We start from the raw sequence: 24,220 nt of genomic DNA on the forward strand, positions 1-24,220 counted from the left end.
CCATTTTGTAGTATTCACTCACCTCCACTCAATCTTATTAACTGCTGGTTCTATAAATTAGCACTAGAAATGTTAGGTTTGTATGTTTATAAAACTTTCATGAAGGTTTTGTTGCAGTCTTTATTTTATATAATCTACTACTCCTCCCTCGACCCAACCCTCTTTAGCTATTAATAGAGCCCTGCGCGGATACAAAATTTGTATCTGCATTCAATCCCCGATCTGCAAAAATGATCCACGGATAGCCACAGATTGGCCGGGCTCTAGCTATAAAGGCCAAATCCATCTTTCTTCCTGATTTTTAACACCTTCTCCACCAGCCCCTCTATTGCACCTTTTCTATCCCGGCATTATCCTAAAGATGCTTGCTAGTATTTCATAACTGGCCAAAATTTGTATACAATGTATGCAGTTTTCATCTCAAGATCTTGCCTTACAAATATTTACCTTGTGCAGTTTTCTACAGATGGACATAAACTATTTGTGTTCTTAGCCTCTGTTTGCCAGAAGCTGGGAATGGGCAACAGGAGATGGATCACTTGATGATTACCTGTTCTGTTCATTCCATCTAAAGCACACTGCATTGGCCACTGTTGGAAGACAGGATACTGGGCTAGATGGACCATTGGTCTGACCCAGAATGGTCATTCTTATGTTTGAACTATCGTTAAATTTTTAGGAATGACAATAAATTCATCCATAATCGGGGGGAGGGAGGGGGGAAGAGAGGTTAAAATGGAGACATGCACATGGTCTGAAAAATGCTGGTTCCAACTGAATGCAAAAGTTGCTATGCGGACTGTCAAAACAAAAAAAAAAAAAAAAATATCGTAAAACATTCACAACAAGGGTGTTTGCTACCTGAGCTACATTTATTCAAAAACCAGCACTCTACTCGCAGAAAAAGTAGGAAAATGGAAATGACTGGAAAAATATTAATAAAACTTGACAGCAATAGCTTTTAAGATGTTTTATCCCACCCTCCTGCGTACATAACTTTTGGAGGAAGAGGAAACAGAAAATGTGACAAGAGACCATTAACACTTTTGGGGGGGGGGGGGGAGAAGGTTACCATCACAGTAACTTACAGCACTAAATCAGTGTTAAATGTTTTGTGCAGGATACAGTCCAAAGAAAATCTGTTTTCCTCCTCCCCACTAGTTGTAAAAGTGCTTGAGTAATTAATTTATACTTTCTGAGCTGAGTAGTTACTTGAATTTTACACTCAATGTTCCCAAGAAATCCTTCTGGAATGCACTAATTAGCATTTGATAGGGGAACTGCAGAAGGTCTAACATACTGCTGAAGAAAGAATGGATCATGAATATAAACTAAGGAGACACAACATACGCAGAGATGAGTAAAAAAAAAAAAATCCAGGAGAGAAGTGGCAGCAGCATAGACAAGAATTTATAGAAACAATGCCATAGAAAGCAAAATGTTAACAGACTCTTTGAAGGTGGGCGAATAGTAATAATATTTTGCACTTTCAGAAAGTTTTTCACCTCAGATTATCAAAGTATTTGCACCACTCCAAAGTTGGTGTCATTCTGATTGCTTTGCAAATGGGAAAACTGAGGTACAGAGAAATGCCCAAGATCACATAGTAAGTTAATGACTGAGCTAGAAATAGGGCCCCTGACTACCAGACTCCTAGCCCTGTTCTGACTCCTAAAGCACATTTCTTCTCCAGTGGTTGAGGCTAGTATAATACCCTGGAATTATCTGCTGACTAGGATTTTGGTTTCACACTCACAAAAACAGTTGATATCCCTCTATAATACACGTGTATGTCTACTACTGCCCTCTAGTGAGCAAAAAGACCTACCAAGGATTAAAAACCCTATGACTTACAACAGCCAAAAGACCTTATTTAGCTGAAGCATTCCAGGCCTGTGTTTATGGAACCAAAGGTCCTGGGTTCTACACTAATACCACGTGGTTCTCTATGAATGAGTCCACAGATGCATTATACCGTGTCAGGATATTTTGAGAGTTCTGATACATTTCCTGGTGGATAGCTGGCAATGCTGTATGTATGCAGTGTTGTTCTAGTCGTGTTGGTCCCAAGATATTAGAGAGACAAGGTGGGGGGAGATAATCTCTTTTATTAGACCAGCCTCTGTTGGTGAGAGAAACAAACTTTTGAGCTTACACAGAAGAAGAGCTCTGTGTAAGCTCAAAAGCTTGTCTCTCTGACCAACAGAAGTTGGTCCAATAAAAGTTATTACCTCACCCACCTTATCTCTGTAATGCTGTATGGTAGTCAATAAACCTCTTTGTTCTTTACAATGATCTTTAGTTTACTAACCAAAATCTCACAGTAACATGGAACCAGTATACCAATAAATTAGCATACAGAGTTAAATGACAACCACATGGATAAAAATCCCATCAATTACATGCAGTAAATCATCTCCTAAAAGATGCCAGCTAACAAATCACAGATGTAATGCAATGTTATATCTTATATTATTATCTGTTTGCAGTTGGTTTGTCTGCATGCTACAGTTAGTACTTTAGGCCAATCAATATCACTGTGGTCTTACCACAGACAATTAGGACAGGAATGCTTTTGAAATAAGATACAAAATGGCTCAACTATGAAACTACAGAGAGCTAGGACCATGCACTTCCACCCTGTGGCCAAATACTCTTCATCATGGAGAAGGGACACTGTGTTCTAAAACCAAAATTTCAGACTAAAAGAAAGATGAACAACTGAAGCGTGAAAAAAGAACAAGAATCAAACCAAAAACCAGAGTGTTTCTGACCAGCAAATTACAAAATAGGCCACATTATTTTCACCAATAGTACTTACTGAGATTACATTTGAGGCTGCAGTGATTCAGGACATGAAAAGTAAACTACATATAAAACCAAACTGAGACCTAAAAAATGTAAGTAGTAAAGCCAAAATTTTAACCAAAGGCATCAGGAAATCAGCCATCACTGAATTCTGTTATTTGGAGGCAGTTAATAGGAAGAACAGAAAGATCACCAAATGCTTTCAACTTCTTAAGACTTATTTCCATCATCTTCACACACTGTCCTGCAACTGATAGAAACATTTGTTTCTGTGAAGCCGCCTTTAAATTTCTGGGCTCTTGGAAAAAGCCCCAAGAATATATTTATATCAGGACTTGCTTGTAAGCAGGACTTTGGAGCAGAGCCCGGAGATGGAGCGCGGAGCAGCGCCGGAGCAGTGGAGCTGCAGGTTTTTGCCTGGAGCTGGAGCGGAGCCAGCGCACAGCTCCAAAGCCCTGCTTGTAAGCATGAGAATTTTTTTTAATGTATCTGTCAGGAGTCTACCCTCACTTGAAACTGGGCGGTTTCAAAGTGAGGACCCGCATGTCTTCCCCCCACCCCAAAATCCTAGGGTAGGTCTCCCCTTCGGCTGCCACCACCCGGTCAATTCCGTGGGCCGGGACACCCCTGTTTCCCCCCTTGGGAACACAGATCAATTCACAGAGGAGGAACCTTCCCCCTCCCCCCTGATTCAACTCCTTGAATCTCACACACACAGGGAAGCAGCCCACTTCCCCCTCCCCTTCCCCTGAATTTCCCCAAGGGAAGGAATTAACCAAGTCCAAAGAAAAGAAAAGAATTTATTAAGAGAACAAAAAGAAAGTACAGAATCTCTATGAATCCAAGCTGGACACTCATAGGGTATAACCTTATCAATCTCTGGAGAGAATCCCCTCTCCCCCTTTTCTCAGTAAAAGCAATATCAGCAAACAGGAATAAAGCATTTCCTTTAGCAAACACACAATTGCAAATATAGAAATCAAATCATAAGACTAATTTGCCTTTCTAATTAATACTCACTATTAATTAGTAGAAACTACTCCAGGAGAACTTGGAGACATGACTGTCCTCTGTTAGATTCAAAAACAGTTCTCACTCAGACAAAGGCTTCCCTCCACAGAGATTTGAAAAAATCTTATCTCTGATTGGTCCTCTGGTCAGGTGGTCACCAGGTACTACATGTTAACCCTTTACAGGTAAAACAGACCTTAACCCTTAACTATCTGTTTATGACAGTATCCTTCACTGGCTTCACTTATGTAAGTAAATAAATATTATTCCCAGAAAAAAAAAGTAAATTAGTTGACATTAAGGTTACATATCAATAACTTTAAGGGAAAAACACCTTGGTTTCTACTTCAGTGTGTTCAAAACAAACATGCAGATTGTGAACATGGGAAATTTTAGTTAACAAACTTGGAAAAAAAACCGCATACTACACATTCATATATACACCCAAGTCCAACCAGCTTCTATCCCACAGTCTCAATACAAGGCACAATTCATTGTTAACCTTCACCTTGTGTAATCATTTACACAGTGCAAGGTGGATATAAAATATTACCAAATCAGAATGATAGGATTTTACACTAACTTTGTGTCAGAGTAAATAAATATTCAGAATATTAGTGATTCAGGCCTCTGGTATCCAGTCTCCATCCCACATTCCTAATTTAGGATTCCCCCCCGCCCATGTTAGACAATGGGTATTTATAAGTCACTGCAGTATTTTGTTATTTGGTTCATCTGGGCTCCCTGTGATGGGTGGAGATCTTGAACTATGTGTAGCTTGCTATGTAAAATGATTGGGACTTTGGAAACAATGTTCACAACTTCTTTAAATACATAGGCAAACCATATAGAGAATTGAGATGTTCCCAGCCACTAAGAAATGTGGCATTTAAGATGCCAACTAGCTGTAATACTTGTTCTAGACATGACTCTACGTTATGTAGGTGGCAGACTAAGGTTAAATTTATTTGGTGCTTCCTTAACAATATTTCCATATTTTTAATTTTTTTTGTTAAAAATTCTATAAATTTTCTAAGTTTTCTAGGTCTATTGCTTCTTTTAAAAAATTCTCTTTAAGTGGTTAATACAAATTTTAAAAACTTTAACTTGACCTTCAAGTTTATCATCTGGGAATTTCCTTAGTTTTTGTGGTGCTGTCAAGGGAAAGTATTGGCATTGCTGCCATATGAAACCATTTACTCTCCACCAGTGGTGTAGTGGTTAAAAGAAGTGGATAAATTTACCCACTTTTCATTTGGGAATCAGGTTAACTCATCTGTGTTAATCAGCATATCTCAATCTCCTTCACCAAAATTTCTTCAATACTAGATAAAGCAGACAGCCATCTTAAAATCTTTCAGCCCAGCAGATTCAACTCCACTAGGTCTACGAACACAAAGCCTCCTTAAAAAGTTCTTTAACTAAGCTGATTCTAAGGATTTCAGAGGAGTCCCCATTGGGGCGTTAGATGTTCCAGAAGAGTCCCTATGTGGTGTAGAAATGCCCAGGAGGAAGTATAGCTTTCTGTAGGTGGTGTAGGGGAGGGATTATATCTGAAGAGAGTTGTGATGTGGTGTTGGTCAAACATTTGCATATGTGCTGGAAGAGATATGGAAGGACAGTCCTCATTCTGCTTTCAATAAATCCAATGATTTCTAAACTCCACAAGAGTCTATGGGCCACATCCTCACCTCAGTGGAACTAGGCCAATTTATACCAGCTGAGAATCTGGCCCTATCTATGGGAGGCTTAGAAATTCCTGAGAAATCCAACTAGGGCTCAGGTTCCATAAAAATCCATGTGGGAATCAGAATCTCTGCAGAAGTGAGTGTATTTGCGGCACTGCTTTATTCACTGATTTCAGTGGCAGCTAATTTGGAATCAGCTAATCTGTCTCCCAGTTTTTAAATTGACCCTTCAAAACAAGATTATCTGATTGGTGGAGTCAGCATAATTTATTTTGATTTCTGGGAAAAGGCAAAGATTAGCTGACAGTTCTGGCAGATTATACTAATTTACAAGTCTACCTAACAAATTCAAGTTTCCATTCTATACACACATGCAAAATTCAATTTTCTTTCAAGCTCTGGCTAAGTTATTTGCCAGTCTAGCTCAAGAGTCAACAAAAATATAGGACATATGTATTTTATTACTCAAAACACATTGCTACACTCATGAGTCACAACCTATCCTAATTAAAACAAAAAACAGAAACAAAAGAAACCCACACAAAAAACCCAGTTCCCAGGCAATAACATTGGTCCTAACCATGACGAATGACATTCCCAGTTGTGCACAGTGTCAGCTTTATAATAGGTCTGTAGAAATATGTTCCTATCACCTAGTATCATGGGAAACATGAAACAGCTGGCCTTCTGTGCCTTGCCTAACACTAGTCTTAAGAAAATTCTTAGGTTATTGACACAAACATGGGATCTGTGCAACTGCTTCAACTCCATGAGCCAAATTCAGCACTGCTAACCTCAATGAAAGTGCATCATTTATATCTGAACAAAAAGGGCTGTGAACAAAGACTCCTGGTTTTCATATTTCTACTTCAAAATCTTGAGAGGAATACTAATTTACTTAAGGGCCAAGCGTCACCTGAACGTATCCATCCACCTCCCCATTGAACGGAATATTCAGGGCCTGCTAGGATGTTCCTTACTTTGGTTAGAAAATTCTCTGTTGATATTATATCCATATTGTCCATGTCATGCAAATTAACTGTTTCCCCCATCAGCCACATCCAGGCTTCAAATTCAGCCAATTCTATTGAAACATGTGTTTAAATAAAATCACCTGAGGAAGCAGTTAGCCATACTGGCCTCCTGAGAGTTATGGTAAACCCCTCCACAGGCAGCTGGCCACCATACAGCTATGGTACCAGATACATACATATGTACGTACGTGTGTGTGCATTGCGACTTCTCTCAAGACAGCAACAAGGACGAAAAGAGAATAATGTTCTGGTGGGAGAGGCCACAAGATTCTTTATGGAAGGTTGTGGGGAGATTCAAACCTAAATTTGTAAGACTCTTGGTTCTTCACGGGACTTTGAAAGATTGAAGGCAGAGCCTGGGGCTGGCGAAACATCACTTTGTGGGGGAGTAAGGCTTGCTGCTGAAGTTTTAGTTTGAGCCTGCAAAAACAATTGGCCTTAGGCTACAAGTAACTGATAATAGATGAAGTTTTATTACTAGGATTCACATTCAGGTTTTCTTCAGAAAGGATTTGTAGCAGGGACAAAATGCCAAATGGCTCCAATGTTCAGTCAGGACCATAAAAATGGAGCATTTGTATTCAGATCCAAGGATATTAAAGTCATCAATCCATTACAACTCCTTTGAGTGAGATGGAAGAAATGCAGTGGCTGGGTTTTAAACCTAGATCCTGAAGCTGTGCACAGAAAGGGAGTTGGGTTTATGCCCCTTGTTTATTATCAGAAATCTTTTAACAGTAGGGTCTGATTTCTTATGGCCTTGCACCTTGTATGATCATTTACACCTGTTCAAAGAGGCTACCATTGAGATCAGATAGTGTGTTACTCCACTTTACACAGATGTACCTGGCTACACACGGTGGAAAAACATTAGAGATTCAGACCCATAACATCTGAGATGTGTTGGCAAGAAGACAGAGAGGAACAAGGAAAAAAAGTATTATACTGATGAACATTATCAAAAGAATACATGATAGTATAGGGTGGTGTGTCAGTTTTACTGGCATGAATTTTTGGATGGCTACATTGGCTGGGAGTGACTTATACAGTTCATCCCAAACTAACAAATAATTAATGCTTTTTCTTTCTCCACTTTGTGCTCTACTTTCCCAATCTTTAATTTGCACAGTGGCCGGTACGTCTTGTACAGGCAGTTTCAAGCTTCCCCCAGAGGGTCACAGCTAGATTCCCATGTGGGTTCTGATCATTCAGAAAAATTTTAAAAAGAAAAGAAAAAGACAATGAGATTGTAAATCCAGAGCACTGGGAGGTGGGCCCAGCACCTGAAATGACTTTCAAAATCACTTTTTAAAGTCAGAAGTTAATGATGTGCCTTTAAAAATTTGCATACTACTCTGCTGCTATGTACTATGCATTCACTTCTGTAGGTGTTATGTTTATTTAGCCACTTTAAGTGTTTATCTATGGTGCCAATGTATAGATTTTTATACAGAACAAGACCTTTGGCCTACTGCTGTTGTTCAGGATATTATTCTAAGTTTGAAAACACAAGGTCCCACTCTGATTAAGTCAATTAAATCAGCATTTGCAATAAAAACAAAGGAAAAATGCAAGTACTTGGGTTCTCAGATTGGCAGGAAAGGGAGAGGCTACTGTGCCCATTCACATATCATGTATATAGTTTATTTTGGACAGGTGCCACAATGTCCGTTTCAACCCAGGATCTAGATCTGATCTCAGTTCCCCTCTTATCGGAGTAGGGAGAGGTGGTTCAGCACGTTACCTGGATGACATGAAGAAGAGGGGGGAAGGATAGCTCAGTGGTTTGAGCATTGGCCTTCTAAACCCAGGGTTGTGAGTTCAATCTTTGAGGGGGCCATGTAGGGTTCCAGGGCAAAAATCTGGGGATTGGTCCTGCTTTGAGCAGGGGGTTGGACTAGATGATCTCCTGAGGTCCTTTCCAACCCTATGATTCCATGAAAACTATGGCCCAGATTAATAAGCATTCTTTACCTGTACTACAGATATTTTACAAGAAACAAAGAAATAGAACATTAAAAACCATTATGAGAATATTTGGTGCCACATCATGAAAAAAATGTTACATTTGATTTGATGAAAAATGAATCAGAAATGTGAGCTGCATTCATACTGATTTTCAGCAGTGGAGTCTGCATTCATTACTGTAATGAGCACTGCATAAAGCTTATAATCAACGTTTATTACAGATGTCAAAAGGAACCCAGAGGCAAAGAGGAAATACGTGCTCTTGCCAGCCCTGATCAAAAACATCATAAAACTTCTAGCCCAAAAACGACAAGAAAGATGCAGTATTTCTTTTGCTTCCTACTACTTCCTTCCATGGCAATATATTCTGGCGTATTTATAAAGTTCTTGCATTAATAGGTTTAGACAACATTTAAAAAATTAGCATCACATGCTGCAACTACCGTAAATACTTCTTTGTATTAATACCTGCTTTATCTTCAAGGAATACTAGAACAATTGATTTTTATCAATATGGTCAAAGCTAAGATTTTGTTTAGGTGGATAATCAAATCAGGCAAATAACCAGCTATGTCTGATTCCTTCTCTGCATAGTAAGTCATTTCAACATCAGTAATGAGTGGGGTAAGGGAAAGGGTTGTATATGAACGATGCCTAATCTGAAATGCAGTTGAAACACCAGAAAAAACACTGTCCAGTCTCTGAAATTAAAGTAAGGCAAACAACAGTAGAAGTCTACCTAGTCTGCCAAATTAAAGGGATAACAATCCTTGCTTCTTTTAGAAAGACAAAAGAAGACTGGAGATTTATTTGATTTCATGCATATATGTATTAGTGAGAAGGAGAGAACAATGTTTCTGGGCCATTTTTATATGATGACTCAATATTCTCAACAAAACATCTATGCTGTAAATAAAATAAATAAATAAATAAAAAGAGGCCTTACCTTCTGGTAACCTGGAAGCAGCATGAATAGAATTGGGGTCTCCGTCTTCTTCAGGTTGGTAACGATAAAGCGTCTGGGACTGCTTTTGGGATGCCTGACTATGGTCTTCTTTCAGAGCAATGGGAGGGGATGTTGTGGGACTAAATTTGACCTTGGGGAAAGTATTTCCTCCATGCTTTTCATGGGAAGGTCTGTAACCATGTGACATGGTTATATTTGTCTCTTTCAGAGCTGGAGATATACCACCCCCCTGCTCTTTATAATCTTTTCTCATGTGTTTTCTTGGTTTAGGGCGAGCATATCCTTCTTGTTCATGTCTCCCTCTCTCCCCTTGTTTCCCCTTTGATTTTCTCTCTGATTCTACCGCTTGTGTGGGCATCTCCGTCGTAGCAGTTGTTTGCTTCTCAGGAGCACTGCTAGTCACAGTTACTTTTTCACTCAAAACCTGCACTGTGGGTGTCATTGTGGTGCTTGGGTCTCTCTTTTCCTCTTCTTGTTCCAGTGCACTGTTAAGTTCAGGGCGGGGAATAGGAGTGTGTGTGTTGACTGCTACAGCAGCTTCTTCAGCGTGTGTAACAGGTTGAGTCAATGGTGGGGAAGTAACGCTGATTGTGCGGTACTCATAATCCTCACTCTGTTCTTGGCCAATGCTGTCTTCTTCTGTATGGGCTGCAGAGTTCTTGTGTTTTGTCGGAGGTTCCACCTGAGTGGCGTCTCCTTCAGGTGCCTCTTGGTCATAGCTGTACGGATCATCATAGTGCCTCTCCGGTTCGTTCTCTTCAGTATCCGTTGGGCTCTGAGGATTTAATGTGGATGCACCACAGTCTGGGAGCTGGTAGCACATGAGTTCACCTCCAGAATTTGGGCAATGGCAAACCTTGCATGGAGGAATATGGAACGTATGGCCTGCTACATACTTCTGACCTTCATGGAGGCAGCCTATTCTTCCACACTGAGAGCAGCCATCAGCTGGTAGTACAGCATCAATACAGTTTGGGGGCAACTCAGGGCAAAGCATAAACTGGCAGCTGATCTTGCCCCCTCCCTTGGGACACGAGCATTCAGTGCTTCCAAAGTCCACAAAATAAGATTGCCCTTCAGGTACTTTGCCATTCATAAATCCCACGTTCACACAGTCATAGTACTGGTAGCCTTCACAAGTACAACCATGTTGCAAGCAAGAGGCACAGCATTCACCAGGCTCAAGCACCTCTTCAATACAGTTCTCCAGTTGCTGGCACTCCACTCCTGTACAATCCTTCTGGGCATGTGAGATGCCACTCCAAATGAGCACCAAAAGGACAGTGCACAAACAGCTCAAATGAGGGACTGTGTGTCTATCCATAGTCTTTCTAAACAAATAAGGCACCAGTCCAGTTTTGCTCATCCTATTTTTTCTGGAAGAACTGTTGGTTCAGCCCTCAGTCTGCAATATTTTCCTGAATTCTCCTTTTCTCCTAGATCCTAGGTTTATGAAAGAAAACTCTGTTAAATGCTATACTCAGCACATATCCTGTTAAACATTAGAAATCCTTAAAAGTTGGGATACAATCCAACATCTGGAAACTCAAGTATAAAATTAATCATAATGTCTTCCAAGCATTTCAGGCACTAGGCTTCAAGTTGCATGTTTTTCTTTCTCTCAAGAAAAATCCAAGATTGCTTTTTTTTTTCCTTTGGTATCTATTCATAAAAAACAGAGTAACATTAAAAAAAAATAGCCCTTTATACTTCAGTGGGCTTTAAGTCATGTCATTTCTTCTGGCTAAATAAAGGTAAGATACTTTGGGCAGATAATAAGCAAATACACAGCTCTTCCTTTGCAGATGTCAGTTTCAGATATAGAATCTTTTTGTTTTAATTACAAAGGATCAAATCCTGGAGATGTAACTCAGGCAAAACTTTGCCTGATTAAGGACTTTTGGATTTGTCCCTGTATATGTAAACCCTTAATGTGAGGGTTTTTCTCCATTAACTAAATACAGTGACATTTTGCTGACAACGATACTTTTGTCTCTGTAATGCTTATAAAATTCAAGACATAAAACTTGCATTACATGTCACTGCAGTTATGTGTAAACATCACATTATCAATTGTGCATACATAAACCCCAGTTGTACCTATCATATTAGGGGCCAGATCCTTAGCTGGTGTAAATAGCCACTGAAAGCCTAAGACTCAAAAGCAGATCCTCAGCTGGTGTAAATAACCATCCACCACTGAATTCAATGAAGCTGTGCCAATTTACACCAGCTGAGGATCTGCTACAATGTGTAGCAATGTAGTTTATTTGTGACAGCGCCCAAGTGGCTTTGGCTCAGCTCCTCAATGGTTTGAAACCAATGAGCATTAGGTACCTAAATACCTTTGAGGATCTGGACTCTTGTGACTTTAAAACTAAACATTCTAGAGTAATCAGCATGTAAAGCATTTGAATCTAAGACATTAATACCTATTAATGATTAGTAAAATAAACATGTCACATTGGAAATTTTTAATAATTTTGACACTGTGTGCTGCAGAATGATTAATTTAAAAGTCAAAGCAAATCAACTGCTGTCAAATCACAAACCACACAAACAAAATTATTTATGGTTAACATGGGAAGTAACATAATGCAGAATAAACCTGACTTTAGTTTGATTAGTGGAATTAGTGGTTCAAAATGTTTTTTATTTTAAAAGTTGTCTGATGGGGGAAAAGTTTTCACTCACAGCATCACCAGGAATAATAAACCAAGCAGAAAACAGGAATTCTGCCAAAAATAAAAAATTCAAAAGATTATTTCTCCCATTTATACTGGGTTTCCAGCAAGTCAGCTCAGAGGTACTACTGGAAATTGGCCAAAATGTGGGAAAAGCGTGCCTGTCCTGATAAGATATGAACCTTTTATTATATTTAGAGTTTTCTGTAGTTCTGTATTACAATTTGAATTGCTAGACTACATTACTCATTAATATGATAATAATTCTGAGTCAAATTAGTGAAAACTCCAGTGCTATGATATGAATTCAGTAATGGTACAAAGGACGTTACTGTGATTCAATGAAAAATACAAATAGAAAGAAAGTGGACCATTGTATTATAAGAGATCCATTTACTGAGAACCACTTTCAACCTTGGACACACAGGAATAAGTAGTAGAGTATTCACTATGCAGTTCCTGAATGAATTCAAACTGGGTTCATAAGATTTAACCATTTCATCATTTATATATAAAGCCTGCTCTGCTCTTTCGGCAGCTCTTTCAGGTAATATGAATTTGCAACTGATTGTCTGGTTTAGACTGCGGAGTAATACATGGAAGGAGAATTAAAGATAAGCCACTACTGAGAGGCTTTAAGGACAGAACTCTAGTTATCAGATTCTTACAGTGGAATATCCAGGTTATAACACCTCAGCACATTTAAGTCATCAGGCCAAATTTTCTGCTGGTAGCCAATATACTCACTCCACAATGGTCCATTTCCCCCTCTCTAACGTAAGGCTAACTTTACAGATGGTCTCAAGCACACTGCTGAACTTTGGGGCAGCTGGGTGTCAAGTCATAACTTCTCAACTTGGGCCAATCTATTGAAGGCAGGGTTTCTATGTTCAAATGTTTCTTGGTCCAGAGAAGGCAAATCATGCAATGCCATATTGGTACCAATGTAAGCATGGGATGTCCTATCACTCTACAGTAAGGCTGATAAGTCGGGAGGTTAATAAGGGAATAGAGAGCCTCTCACCTCTAAGTTATCAGGTTGAAAACCAGTGCAGCTATGTTGTGACCAAGAGTTGTTACCATTTACACTGACTTACCTGAAACTGGAATTTCCACTGGAACTGTATCCCTTTCCAGTTCCCTTTGGGCGGGTGGGGGAGGAGGGGAGGAAGAGTGTTCTACATTCCTTATTCCCTCCAAACCCAATATAAACAATAAGCACTAACGAGCACTTTTGTTCATAATCTCAGTAAAGCAATGAAGAACTAAATCTTACAGCTGGTCTCTCCAAATCAGGGTTGAAGCAGATTGGTGAGAGCAGTGTCAAGAGATACACACTGCAGTCACCTGTCCTTCAGAGTATCTAAAACACTTTACTCACTAAGGCTGTCAGTCTGACCCCTGTAACAGCACTAAAATTCACCTCAGCTTCCACAATAAAGGATCCCTCAGGCTGCATTAAAAGATGTATTGTGCTTATATATTTTCAGCCTTATATTAAAATGACTAATGATACTTGTGTAGCAACCACATATTTATAGTTGTTGCACCAACATATTAAACATGACAAATGGAGCTGGAAAGCTTAGCGAATATCACACAGTGTGACTTGCCAGTGCAGTATAACGTTCGCCATATGCTGTCCATTGTTTCCGGCCTCTCAAATGTAGCATATGAGCAGGCTCACCTCTCAGGCATTACATGACCCTCCAACGAGAGGCCACAAAGTTTGTTTTTTTTTAAGTGAGTAGCACAAAACTAGCTGTACTTCATATCCAGCATGCCTAATAAATCCTTTAGTGGTGCATTAACTATTAGTGGATCTCTTCCTGCATGGTCATCTTCACTGACCTGGCTCCTTTCTATAACTTTCAAAAACACTCCAGTTTCCCGGAAAAGAAAACCTCTTGACTCCACTTGTCTCCATCTCCAACCTTCCCTTGCTGTCTACTTTCCCCTCTTTCACTTAATCTCCTTTGATCCTACCTGGAAACCCTACAGTCCCATCTTAACCTAAGGTGCTCTTCTGTCTCCTTTGCTATCTGCTGTCTGTGACACAGCTGTTCTCTTTGCGCCTTGGTCTTTCCTGGCTTTAGTGCTTTCTTGGTTCTCTTCCTCACTCTCCAGCCACTTCAGAAGATATTTCAATTTCCCTTCCCATTAATGATTCCTTTTCCCCCTCAGTTGGGTCCCTCAGAGTTCTGTCCCTAGTTCTCTTCCCCATTTACACCTTATCTCTTGAGCACAACCTCTCATCTCTTATCCAATCACAGCATTGTGTCCATGATCACTCTGACTCCTCCCCCTCTAGTCACTTTCACATTTCTAACTGATTTCTCATCCCACACACTCATATCAAGTTGGTTAAAGCCAAATTTATCTGCCCCTTTGAAATCCTCTGTCAGTAACCACATTATCCTCCCAATCACCCAGGCCCAGTCTCTCTCTTTGATCCCTCTGTGTCTTTCTGGAGAGAGAATACTTTCAGATTAAACATCTCATTTCGCTCTTTTAAGCTGCTAAATCCTCTTTATGTTTTCCCCTTGTTGGCTAACTATCGGTTTCCCCCCTGCCCATACCAGATAGGTCTCTACTTCTGCATCTCGGGGGGGGTGGGGTGGGAGAGAGAGAGTGAGAGAGAGAGAGAGAGAACGAACCCAAGCATTGAATGAAACACAGACTCATGTCTGTTTTGTTCAGCTGGGAAAAATGTGTCTTACACTTGTTCCAAAGAAAGGGTGCATATCCCGTATATAATCCTAAGGAGTTTGTGTATAACTGCTTTGGGAACTCAGCCCTTCCTGGAGACAAACTGTGTTGTGGAGACGGCAACTAGTTTAAATGCATCTCATGCTGTTATTGTAGATAGGGTGACAGGATGTCCTGATTTTATAGGGACAGTCCCACACCCTGATTTTTCACACTCACTATCTGGTCACTCTACCTGTAGAAGGGTGTCATGACTGACTGGAGAAGTTGCATCATCTCAGTGGGTGTGAGGCTTTCAGAATTTTTACAACTACTTTATGATTTTAATAATTTATTCTCCACAACTGTGATTGTATTTACATTCACTTAAATGCCCCTTTTTGCAGCCAGTGCACTAGAGAGGGGCCTTAGTGTAAGTGTGAGAGAATCAGGCCCATTTAGATCTTTCACTGCGTCTTATTAACTTCATTGACATTTGCTGCTCAGAGTTTGGACTGGATGTCAGAACTAATTGAACCCCACACACATGAACAAAAATCCCTCCAATGACTGTATTTGAGCTTCACACAACTCTGCAGCAAAACCACCCAAATCTCACCCACCGGCTTGTACACCGCTTCATGACCCAGAAAGCTTGGGTATTGTTTGTTTGTTTAAATATATCTTTTGTGAAATTTATTAATTTACAGATCTAAATTCTGCACTGATTTTTTATTCCATGTAGACCCATTGGCTACAATGGGATTGCACTGGGCAAAAGGCAGAACAGAACCTGGGTTGCCATGCTAATGCGCACAGAGTACCACATAAAGAAGATCCCAGTTAATATGGGCACCAAAGACCTGATTCTCCTTTTACACTGGTGAGAGTTGGAGTAACTCCACTATGAGAGAGACTGAAACCTCAAGGGGTTGAGTTGCCCATCAAAAGCAGCCTAGCCTCATAACATAGGGCAATGCCCACAATAACCCAACATTCCAAAGGTGGCCATTTTTGCAAAAGGAATGAGCTCATGTGAGCAGCATGGATATAATCTCTCAGAGACTAATCCCCCACCATCCCAACTAAAACAATGGACTATTCATGAGGTCTCGGATTTTAAAATGACATTCAAGTATATTACCAATTTAAGCACTAAAAGAATAACTTAGATTCATTTCCATTATTTTAAAATCAGTCTTAAAGAAAATGTTTCTTTTGGCAGGAGAATGTTATTCATACTGGTAACATTTTTTCTCCTCAAATTCATAACAAAGGAAGAATGAAGACATTTTAAGGTATACTGGGGGTGGGGGTGGGGAGAGGGAAGGCAAGTGCACATGTGGGATATACAAGCATTAGACATTGGAGAGAAGGACAGAAGAGCCTTTTGAGTTAGCAAACTAGATGGACAGATATCCAAGATAGGACATTCAAGGCTAATGTCAGTATGCAGTAGAAACTATAACTAGAGTTGGTCAAAACACAGAATTTCCATCATGTGGGAAAATCTGAGAGTTCAAAATGTTTCCTCCTGAATGAGGACGAAGACAAAATCTCAGAATTTTTCATTTCATTAAATATTCTAAATGTATTTCATTTCAACAAAGCAAAAGTGTTTCATTCTGACAATATAATAAACAAATTGAAAATGTCTTGTCGAAAATTTGTAGATCAGCTCCAGCTGTAACCTTGAGCCAGTCAGTTTATTTAAGGTGCCCACAAATGACAGGAGGCCCATTCCTTAAGAGGCTTCCTTATACAAGTAATTTTTACTTATGCATGTAGTCCCATGGACTGCAATATGGCTACACACAACAAAAGGATTACTCGGGTGCATACGGTGCTGCAGGATCAAGGGCTTGCTTTTAAATGTTTTTATTGGAAAGAAGTATAGCCAGCATATAGATACAAAAAACTGTATGATATACATGCACTAAAGGGGAAATTCACCCCTATGCTGTGGGCCAGCACACAGCTTATGGCATCCCTTAATTCCCACTTGAGCCGTACTTTGAGGATTTAAGAGCTGTTCAATTGGCATACAGCCCTTTTCATCCTAAAGGAACTTATGAAATTATCTATTACCTATGGCAGGTTTGGAAATAATTGTCCTTCCCTCATGTGCTCTGTTGACTGGGCAGCATATAAAAACTTGTACTGCCATAGCCCATGGCCTGTGAATAAACAGAGCATCCAACCATGATATTAATTTTTTTTTTAAAGAGCATTCAAAAAGGTGCAGTAATCTGGAAAGCACTATACAAGAAGTCTAAATGTGTTTTCATATGCTATATACTTTTATACCTCTTACTTGTTGGCTTCAACTGCTGGCAGTCAAATTGGTAGCTGTCAGAAACACAAACAGCAGGAGAAAATGAGGAGGGAAAGATCAGTCTAAGAATACTATCCCTTAAATGCAAGAAAGGATGAAAAAATAATTGGGGGAAAAAAAATTTTTTTTTTTGCCTGAGGAGAACAACCCTGAATCCAGTTGCTCCTGAGTAGACTGTGCCAGCTAAAGGATTAGTTCTTCCTTTCACACACTCGCCCTCTAGAAACTTGTGATCTCACCAAAAGCTGCAAGAGAGAATTCGTGACTATTCAAAATATGAATGAATGGCAGGATAAATGTTTGTTGTAGTTCTCTTATATAACATACAGTATACAAAACACTAGCCCTTTCCTTCTGGAACTACTGAAACTTGAGGTGGATCTGAACCGTGAACTTTGGGGGAGGTGTGAAACCCCAACAAAAATCTGGATCCAAATTTTGTAGCTTTGTTCTGTCTCTTATTGAAAGTAACATGCCTTGTACTTAGCAATTACACTGTCATCAAGTCATGAGTTTATCACAAGTCTTGTGATATTTGGAATTATTCTCAAAGCCCCATCTCCTGGGGGCCTATGATTAGGTGAGAGGCTCAGCTTTCTTTTAAAAAAAGACATATGTTTCTAGCCCTGGTGGTTGCAGAGAAAAGCTTAAAATCGTGACCCAACTAAAACCTAACGGCTCCAAAATTAGCATCCCAAAAATCTTTTAAAAAAGCAAAAATCTCATGATTTGTTAAGCCACTTACAATTGTTTGGGGCCTGACTCATGATTTTTAAATGCATGGGCTTAGCAATACTGCAGTTAACCCACACAGGAAGAACATTTGAAAGCCTTATGGAGCTTCGAATAAGGATATGTTTATACTGCAGTCTGGAGTGCAGCATGTGTAGATATACCCAAGCTAGCCTGAGTAACAATAGCAGTGAAGCTACAGCAGTATATACCCAGCGTCCTGGGCAGGCAGGGCCTGTGTTGTCATGGCTTCTCTGCTAATAGTACTTGAGTTAGGCCAGGCGTGGGTCAACTTTTTGGCTTGAGGGCCACATTGGGGTTCTGAAACTGTATGGAGGGGTGGTCTAGTTTATTAAATTGCTCCCCGTAGTAATGTGCTACTTACAGCTGCCAGGCCTGCTGCTCTGAACAGGGGCGGCTCTACAAATTTGGCCGCCCCAAGCAGTCATGCACGGGAGGCGCCCCCGAGCCGCGGGAGTAGCGGACCTCCCGCGGGCATGACTGCGGAGGGTCCGCTGGTCGCGCGGCTCGGCTGGACCTCCCGCAGCTGCGGGCGGTTCGCTGGTCCGGCGGCTCTGGTTGAGCTGCCGCAGGCATGCCTGCGGGAGGTCCACTGGAGCCGCCGGCCGAGCGTCCCCTCCGCAGTCATGCCTGCGGCAGGTCCGCTGCTCCCTCCCGCAGGCATGACTGCGGCAGGTCCGCCGGCCCCCCCTGCCGCCCCCCTCGGGAAAGGGCCGCCCCAGGCGGGTGCTTGCCCCGCTGGGCTCTGGAGCCGGCCCTGGCTCTGAACGACATGGTAAGGAGGCGGGGAATACACTAGGCCTGTAGTGTATTAAATTGCTCCCCATAGGAATGTGCTACTTGCGGTGTAGTACTTACTGCTGCCAGTCCTGGTGCTCCGTAAGTAGCACATTCCTACAGGGAGCAATTTAATACACTACATCCCTGGCGGCTCTCACAGGTGTGCTGCCTGGCAGGAACTCGCAGCCCCACCACTGAGAGCGCTGGCAGCATGGCGAGGCTGTGGGGGGCCGGGGGATAGCCTCCCCAGCCGGGAGCTCAAGGGCCGGGCAGGAGGGTCCCACAGGCCAGATGCGGCCCACGGGCCGTAGTTTGCCCACCTCTGAGTTAGGCGGATCAAGACTAGTTTGGATATGGCTACACATGCTAAAGTCTCACCTCCTGATTGAAGTGTAGACATAACTTAGGTCACTGGAGATATTAAAAGTGGGAGGAAAGTTAAGGTGCAAGACATGCAAAGCAGAACTGAGAGTAGATTCCAAGAAAGAGAACCAGACAACACACTATCTACTGTAATTATTTACCCACTTTGTACCGATGTTATGGTGCTTAATTAATGTTTTTAAAGTGCTTTGATATGCTCAGAGGAATGTGTGACAAGATCAGCATTACTATCTGCCTGTCAACCAAATGTGGGCCAAATTATTTCAGAGGAAGGTGGGTCCCTCAAACCAAGTTTTTGGAAACCTGTAGCGAAGTATTACAACTAATCAACCACTTGCTAGACTGTACTATGATGCTTCTCCAGGAAGTGCAGCTTTGGAAGCAGTGTTTGCGGTCATGAAGTGAAAAGCAGCCCAGCCCAAAATATACCGTAGGAGAGGGTGAGGTGGCGGGGTTGTGAGCCACAGCTCAGGTGTAATGTTTCAGTACTTCCCCTCTCTGCAACTCAACCCAAATTAATGAAATGAGTATTTGCCTCACATATAGAGAAATTCACCTGTCACTGGAGGGTCGTGGAAAATCCTCAGCACCGCAAATCCAAAAAGGGACTCATGTGGGATAATGGGCAGCTGCAAAGAGAGACCTGCATAGGAATGTGTACATATGTGATGGGTGTGGGGGGACAAATGCTCACCACACCTGCTGTGCAGATGGAGGAGCTGGGCTCTGCCTCAACTCCCTGTCACCCAGCACACCAGGGTGATTTGTAGCTCAGGGAAGGAGTTGTCGTGGGGCTAACGGGTGCAGCTGAATCACACTAATTCCAATGCTATGAGGACCTCTCCAACTATACAGTTTGGGCGGGCGGGGGGGGGGGGGGAGATGGACAGAACTGGATTTTCCTCATAGAAGCATAAGACCACATGAGTCTTGACTCAGGAAAACTTCCCTGTTCAGGATAGCACTAAAACACATGCCTTTCTGAAATGGGGCTATTGTGCTTTACAAAACCAATGAAACACAAAGTTCCTAACAAGATGACCAAGATTCAAATTCCCACAAATGCATCCCGAATACAACCCACTGGATACATTATATCAGTGGATCCCAAACTGTGGGGTGCGGAGGAACATTTGGGGGCAGGGAGGAAGCACCGCACAGCCCTGCTCAACCACCAGCTCCGCTCCAGTCCCAGTTCCCCGCCATGGCTCCACTTCTGGCCCCGCCACCAGGTGAAGTCCCAGCCTCAGCCCCTGGCTCCAGCCCCGCCCCAGCCTCAGGCCCCAACCACGGCCGGGCTGTGGCTCTGTTCCCAACTCCCCTCCTAGCCACAGGCCCGCCCCCAGCTGCAGCCCCATCCTCAGCCCCTGGCTCCCAGTCCAGCCCTGCCCCCAACCACACTGGGGGGGAGGGGCATAGACAGGGTAAGAGGGGGTGCAAGTTAAAAAGTTTGGGGACCACTGTATTATATCCTGGAACATCATTGCATACAACCTGGCCAGGTACTTAGTCAGCTCTGTTACGTAAGAAATCTGCTTCATTATTCATCTTTGAAATTAAAATAAATTGGTTAAATTTATAAGAAAGAAATTATCCAGTCCAGAAAGTTGAAGACCACTGTATTTGCACTTAAAAACCCCTCTAATTCCACAACACACAAATCTGGAAGAAATAAAAACAAATTTGACAAGATGCAGCCAACACAGCCAACACAAACTTCTCTGTGCTCAGAACGTCCCAGTACAATTTCCACAAGCAAACAGAACTACTGTGCTTTCACAGTGCACATGAAATTCAAGAGAAACTCCTCACCACACAGACTCCGACTGCACAACACATGTGCAGAATATTCTACTATATGTAGGCAGTGCAAATTTGACAACACTTATTACACAGATGGCATAACAAGCATGCAAAATTCGTTCAACACCATGCATGTAGGTGTGTATGCAACCAAGATGATACTCACATAGCACTGTGAGGAGTGTAGTATAAAAATGCATATAGATTAACTAAAATAGTTTAGAACACTCAGGAAACTATGGGCCAAATTTTCCAGAGTTTTGCCTGAGAAAGAATGACAGGAGGACTGGACCATATAGGAAATTGTTTTGGTAGGCAAAATTAAGTTATTCAATTTGGCCAGGACACAGGCGTTTGTACTCCTGTTCACGTAGGAAGTGTTTTGGGATTTTGCACTTCTAAAGTTCTTTGTGGTGCTCATCCTTTGCTCCCCTCTCAATCTCCGATCATCCTCTGATACAAAGTCTTTGTCTCCTTCCCTCTCTCTTCCTTCAGCAGGCACACAAAGAGTTTCTAGTCATTCTCTTCATCAGAAATTTGAGAGAAAAAGCAGCAGTGATCTCATGGACTGTGGCATGCACGTTTTCAGAGTTTCGCCCCCAAGCAATTAAAATTACTACAGTGCTAATTAAAACTCACTCTTTGAAAAATACTTAGATGAAAGGATTTAAAATGGCAACAGTACAGTACACCTAAGGCATTTTGAACCTAACAGCCCTAAGCATGTGGGGATCTATGATGCAGGAGACCACCTCCATTCACTAGGGAACATGTTGTTTTAAAACTGAATATAAGCATCAGATGAAAACCTGTCTAGTTTCTTTCTAGCTATATTGGGAAACAGTTTTTAACTTTATTGAGGGAAAATACAGTAAGTGACTCTTCCGTGGCGTTCTGGGGTCCCCTGCCCCATGGATTATATAGGAAGTGTTTCAACATCATTAACAACTGTACCTGCTGGGTAAAAACTGAAGCGGAACAGCTATGTATGCTATCACAGATTTACGCCCCCCTCCCTAGGCAAAAATGCTTCAAAGTCAGTTAATGTAGTAGGTCTCTCTCTTGGCTCATCTCATCTTCAAGTTAGAATCCAGAGTTTTGTATATTCTATTAGCATTAGATCCCCGAAGTAAAAAGACACGATTTCATTTCATTCTGACAATGGACTCTTAAAGAGTGATGAGTCATTTGTGTCAAAATAAATCTTGCCACTATAGTCTAATATTTATTGGGGTAAATAAATCAGTCAAACTTGTCTAGACAGTCATTTTCATGATTAATGTTGAATTTCCACTGCAATACATTGTAACATGTTAATTGCACAGTAAGTTTTATTTTATCCACATCAATCTCTTTCTTGTTTTGGTTTTCTCCATGACTTTCCATACTTGTGAGAGAGAGAGATATTCCAGTAAACAGAGCAAGACGCACACAACTCTGTGAATGTACCTCTATGTCCATCTGCAACACATGTGCCTGCAGACTGCAATCTTGGGTTCTCCTGGGAATACAGTGCCAATCACAAAAGTTTTTCTCCCCTATTTCATGGTGGTTTTGTAATGTAGCAAACGCCCACTAGAATCTAAGATCAAACTTACTTTCTTTCTCAACAGGATTCAAACCTAGTTCTCCAGAGACTAAACGCTGCTTTCAAGAATCAACTGTAGCAGCAAACTGATGTCTTTCTTCAGCTGCACTCTCCTACACATCGCTGAGAAAATATGAATTTCTTCTCTCTCAGAACATGCTTGGCTAAGAGTTTGTGTAAAGCCAAAACGCGGGCATGGCAATATGTCATACTTACAAATATCAGACCAGATCATGAGCTTCCTAGTTCCATAAGTAGAGGGGAGTCTACGCCTGCAGATTGGCTGGGAGAACAACGAGAGAAGGGAAAGCCAGCTTCACAGCCTAATCTCCCTTCCACTAAGCTAGCACTGTGGGGTTGGGAGTAGATGGGCCAGCAGGTCTTTGCTGGATTCTGGCTTCTGAGACAAGATAGTGTAAGTTACTGCAACAGAGTTCACAGTAATTTGTGCTGCTTTCCTTTCCATAGTGTAGAACCCTTCTCCCTTTAGAGGTTGGTTATGACAGGTAGGGAGCTGCCGTCAAGCAAGGCCCTAGTATGAAGTCTTCTGTGAAAGCCATGCTCTCAAGAGGCTGCATGGATCCTGTCCCTGCTGGGAGAATTCAAGGGAACCTCTGCAAGGAGTAATACCCATGAAAGGATGACTGGGTCCTCATTCAAGAAAACTTCCACTGAAGTCAATGAAAGTTTGTCTGAGTATCTACTGCAATTCTTGTTCCATCATTTGCTTATTATTACCCCAAAAGTCATATTCTCCAATCACCTGCATGGCACAGACACAGCATCAGTATATAGTGAGCTACTACCATCGCCTCCACAAGAAGAGAGTCCGCACACCCAGTGTGTGAGGGTGTAAGATATAAAGCTTAAGGGCCAGATTCTGATATCCTTACACATGCTGGGTGGTACTTTACTCTACAAGTGCTCTCACTGACTTCCATGGGACCATTCATTAAGTGATTTACTATTCAGCATGGTATCAGAATCCGGACCAGAATCATCAAAGTCAGCTTGATCTGATCAGGAGAATTGCTACAGTGAGACAAGAGTACATGACATGAGCACTGCATGCTGATGTGATATGGGGCAGAAGCAAGGCGGGGAAAGAGTCAGCAACCATCAGCCTCAGCGGATGTCCTAGGAACAATCTGGACAACATGGGGTAAATACTATTGCACATTAATTCTTCTTAGAGCACTGGTAACTTCCAAGTGCAGATGACAGGAACACAGACACTGTAGAATGCACAGGGTAACACGTGAGCTGATCATGTCGTCACAGTTACAATAAAAATAAATCTGTCATAATGTCACATCAGTGAAGGTAGCCATGAAGACAGTCCTCTAAAAGACATGTATTGAAGACCCATAGTGTTCGTCAGGCCCTCAGAGAATGGACTGGACACGGGATTTCCACAGGTTTTTCTGCCTTGGTTCATCTCCCTTTTCTCTTTCTTCCTCTGCTACTTGCTCCACTTGACAGACCCTATAGCACTTGATTCCAAGAGTTTACTATGGTGCAATTGTTCATTACTTGCTCCAACAAAATTTGGCACATCTTTTTCCCTCCACATGGATGTACAAGGAAGGGAGCCAGGAAGCTCTAAATACCACCCCCTTCACCCAGTCTAATTAATACAAAAAGATTTATGCACCGTGGCTGTAGAAAAAACAACAAAATATGATGAATAAGTTTAGACAATTGCTCTAGTGCAGCACACACACACAAA

At 41.6% G+C, this 24,220-nt stretch overlaps 1 protein-coding gene across 2 annotated transcripts in view; it reads right to left on the minus strand.

Annotated features, from left to right (window-relative positions):
* FBLN2 (fibulin 2) overlaps window positions 1-24,220 on the minus strand; it is a 200,362-nt gene that overhangs the window by 138,532 nt on the left and 37,610 nt on the right. For both annotated transcript variants that reach the window (XM_045025338.1, XM_045025339.1), the window contains exon 2: window positions 9,456-10,919. In XM_045025338.1, the coding sequence (XP_044881273.1) occupies window positions 9,456-10,842 (1,387 nt within the window). In that variant the 5' untranslated portion in view covers window positions 10,843-10,919. The remainder of the gene's footprint in view (window positions 1-9,455; window positions 10,920-24,220) is intronic.

Source organism: Mauremys mutica, chromosome 7, assembly GCF_020497125.1.
Source record: "Mauremys mutica isolate MM-2020 ecotype Southern chromosome 7, ASM2049712v1, whole genome shotgun sequence".
NCBI lineage: Eukaryota > Metazoa > Chordata > Testudines > Geoemydidae > Mauremys > Mauremys mutica.